Raw genomic sequence first — 4,102 nt, forward strand, 5'->3', positions numbered from 1 at the left:
ATTATTTTACATATATTTTTTATTGGATGAATGTAAGTTCATCCTTTAATTGGAATTATTTCCAAAGATTTCTAATGTCTTTTTTTCATACTTTACTTTTGAATTTACTTATATAAATTTGTATAAGTATGAAAGCTAGTATAGAAATAATCAGTATATGATTTAATTTATTAAACAAAGTTCAACAAATTCATTCATATTTATGTAATGGAGGAGATTAGATGTTAAAATGGATTATAGTTTTTATTTTTCATGCTGCTATACAATTTGTTTCATATGAAAAGACTCAGATATTCATAATAGAAAATCGTAATAGTCATATTTGTACTTGTCATTAGCTGGTATAAAAACTAAAAAAGATGTTAGAAGTACATAGATTTTCTCTTAGTTATCATTTTGGAATTAGTGCATTTGTTCTTGCAGTCATGTCTATTTGAATGTAAGAATAATGTAACACAAGGATGGAGGATATACTGTGGCATACCAAGAGGTGGGGGAGAGCAGTCTACCCCAGTCAGTACAGTTTATTAGTATTAATAAATCATTAATAAAAAGCAGTATAAATATTATAGACTTTAATAATGTATAGTAGCTATTAAAATTTCCTTAAAATTTAAACTTATCATCAGTAAACTTGTATTGTGTGTTAATATTGAATAACAGTATAATATTGTTAATACAGTAATATTGTGTGTTACTGGATAAGACAGTGTGTCGATGATGTTCAGAAAGTTGATTATTTTTTAGGTTGGTCTATACTCTATTTGGTTTTATTCATATAAATTTACAATATCACTGATATAATTTGAGCTGGAGCAAATTAAGGACAGTGATGCAGCATGGGTTGGACGGTTTGACTGAGGGATGGCAAGCCAGAAGGCTGCACCAGGCCCCAATCTGATCTAGCAAAGTTTCTACAGCTGGATGCCCTTCCTAACGCCAACCACTCCGAGAGTGTAGTGGGTGCTTTTTATGTGCCATCGGCACGAGGGCTAGTCAAGCAGTGCTGGCATCAACCATGCTTGAATGGTGCTTTTTACATGCCACCGGTATGGGAGTCAGTCAGGTGGCACTGGCAACAACCACACTTGAATGGTGCTTTTTATGTGCTACCGACACAGGATCAGTCAGCTGGCACTGGCATCATCCACGCTCAAATGGTGCTTTTTATGTGCCACCGGCACAAGAGCCAGTCAGGCAGCACTGGAAATGATCACACTCGAATGGTGCTTTTTACTGGGCCACCAGTACAGGTGCCAATCAGGCAGTACTGTCACTGGCCAGAACAATGACTTCACTTGACTCAACAGGTCTTTGCAAGCACAGTTTATTGCCCAATGATTGAAAGGTACTCTTAAATAAGCCAGTTATACTGCACTGGGATAGGCCATAGATATGGTCTCACTTGTTTTGCCAAGGTCTTCTCAAGCACAGCATATCTCCAAAGGTCTCGGTCACTTGTCATCACCTCCATGAAGCCCAATGTTCGAAGGTCATGCTTCGCCACCTCATCCCAGGTCTTCCTGAGTCTACCTCTTCTACAGGTTCCCTCTACTACTAGGATATGATACTTTTTCACATAGCTTTCCTCATCCATACGCAACACATGACCATACCAGTGCACCACATCTGATGCTTCTGGTCAACTTTTCTCTCAGGGCGCTTACACTCTGTCATATATACACACTGACATTACACATTCAACGGAGCATACTAGCTTCATTCCTTGCAAGCTTACGCATGTCCTCAGCAGTCACGGCCCATGTTTCACTGCCATGTAGCATGGCTGTTCACACATATGTGTCATACAGTCTACCTTTTACTCTGAGCAAGAGGCCCTTTGTCACCGGTAGAGGTAGGAGCTCTCTGAACTTTGCCCAGGCTATTCTTATTCTAGCAGCTACACTCTCAGAGCATCCACCCCCACTAATGTAGATAAAGAAAACAATGCCACATTTTGAACCTGAGAAAAGTCTTGCATAGTTTTATTGTTCCACTTACAGGTTGTATTTGTAATATGCGAATCAGTTGGTTGATTTCTTTTTCTGAAAATCCATGCTTATCCAGTCTAAAAGTTAAGCGATTACTTACAAAACCAAATTATTATTGGTATAAATGTAAATTTATAATCCAGAAGTTGGAGGTTTCAAAGCAGTTGTCCATAGTTATCTTCTTTCTCTTTGATTTTCAAAGAGATATTCACATCAGCAAGACAGCTGATCTTTATGACAGTACATACTTTTTCTTGTCTGTCCCAAACAACAACATCTGGCCTGTTAAGCTTACACTTGACAGATGTTTTGATGGGAATGTCCCACCAGTATTCCATGTACTGTATATGTATACATATTCAGTAACAGGGGATTCTCTATATCTATTATGGGACAGTCTTTTTTTCTGAATGACATTGTATATTGCTTTTGAGCCAATGTCATGTCACATAAGGAGGTAGTACCTTGATGACATTTTTGGGTAGCTGTTAATCACGTGTGATGTCTTCTGCAGAAATATGATATAATCTACATTTATGGTTGCATCTTGGAACTCCAAGAGGTTCACTGTCTCTTTAGGTATTTAGTAGCAATCTCCTGTCCTTGGATTGCAAATGCATAACCTTCGAAGTATGATGTGATGTAGCAGTCACATGTCAAAGAGAGGCTTCACTTCATGTCAATGTTACTATACCCATGCATGATGGATTTTGATATGCTGAGTGTTTCACTTTCAGCTCTTCTTTGAGGTAGGCTAGTCCAGCTAATTTGGAGTTGTATGGCAGGTCATCAGGAAGAGAGTACTTCCTGAGGAGCTCACTTCCAACATGTAGGATATTGTTTTCTTTACTTTTCAGCACTTATATGTAATTATATATATACATCACATAGTAAATATATTTCTTTAAAACACTAAATTGAATTGTACTCACTCAGTTTGCTTACTGCTGTACTCCTCTGGTGTATAACTTAGAGGTAGAGATTGCATTACATTTCGTTCCTGAGTTAAAATATAAAAGATATATATAAACATATTTCAACCAGATATCAACTTAAAAATTATCTCAAAGTAAACCAAAGTAAACCAGACAATAATTTAGTGAACAGGAAAGGTACAAAATACACTATGCTACTGCCAACTAGAATGTGATCATGCTTGAAATGCAGAAAAGGTGTAGATAGAAGCTCCATATAGAAGCTCCATATAGAAGCTCCATATAGAAGCTCCATATAGAAGCTCCATATAGAAGCTCCATATAGAAGCTCCATATAGAAGCTCCATATAGAAGCTCCATATAGAAGCTCCATATAGAAGCTCCATATAGAAGCTCCATATAGAAGCTCCATATAGAAGCTCCATATAGAAGCTCCATATAGAAGCTCCATATAGAAGCTCCATATAGAAGCTCCATATAGAAGCTCCATATAGAGTATTCAATGTAAACTATAATTTGTCTACAGCTGTGCTGTGCTATTCTTCTCCTTGGTGAAAATATATCTCAAAGACATACTCAAAGATAAGAATCATCATCATCATCATCACCATCCTTTAACATCTGCTTTCCATGCTGGCATGGGTTGGATGGTTTGAATGACAACTGGTAAGCTGTGGTGAGGGCACACCAGGTTCCGATCTAATTTGGCATGGTTTCTACAGCTGGATGTCCTTCCCAACACCAACCACTCCAAGAGTATAATGAGTGTTTTTTTTACATGCCACTGGCATGAGTGCCAATGACCTGATGCTGGCATCAGCCACAACTATGATCTCACTTGGCTTGACAGGTCTACACAAGCATGGTATATTGCCAAAGATTTTGGTCACCTGTCACTGCCTCCATGAAGCCCAATGCTCAAATGGTGGTTTTTGCATGCCACTGGAATGGGTACCAGTCAGGTGGCACTGGCATCAGCCACAACTACAATTTCATTCGGTTCAACAGATCTTCACAAGCACAGCTTATCCCCAAACAATTGAAGGGTGCTTTCAATGGGACAGTTACGCGACACTAGCATCGACCACAACTACGATCTCACTTGGCTTGATGTCACAGCCTCCATGAGGCCCAATGCTCAAACAGTGCTTTATATATATATATATATATATATAT

The 4,102-nt window shown here is 38.2% G+C and overlaps 1 protein-coding gene across 1 annotated transcript in view; it reads right to left on the minus strand.

Annotated features, from left to right (window-relative positions):
• Positions 1–4,102, minus strand: part of LOC106873371 (transmembrane protein 107) — a 50,767-nt gene that overhangs the window by 35,361 nt on the left and 11,304 nt on the right. The window contains exon 3 of the mRNA XM_014920702.2: positions 2,924–2,991. Coding sequence (XP_014776188.1) covers positions 2,924–2,991 — 68 coding nt within the window. The remainder of the gene's footprint in view (positions 1–2,923; positions 2,992–4,102) is intronic.

The sequence above is a fragment of the Octopus bimaculoides genome, chromosome 25 (genome assembly GCF_001194135.2).
Source record: "Octopus bimaculoides isolate UCB-OBI-ISO-001 chromosome 25, ASM119413v2, whole genome shotgun sequence".
In the NCBI taxonomy this organism is placed as follows: domain Eukaryota; kingdom Metazoa; phylum Mollusca; class Cephalopoda; order Octopoda; family Octopodidae; genus Octopus; species Octopus bimaculoides.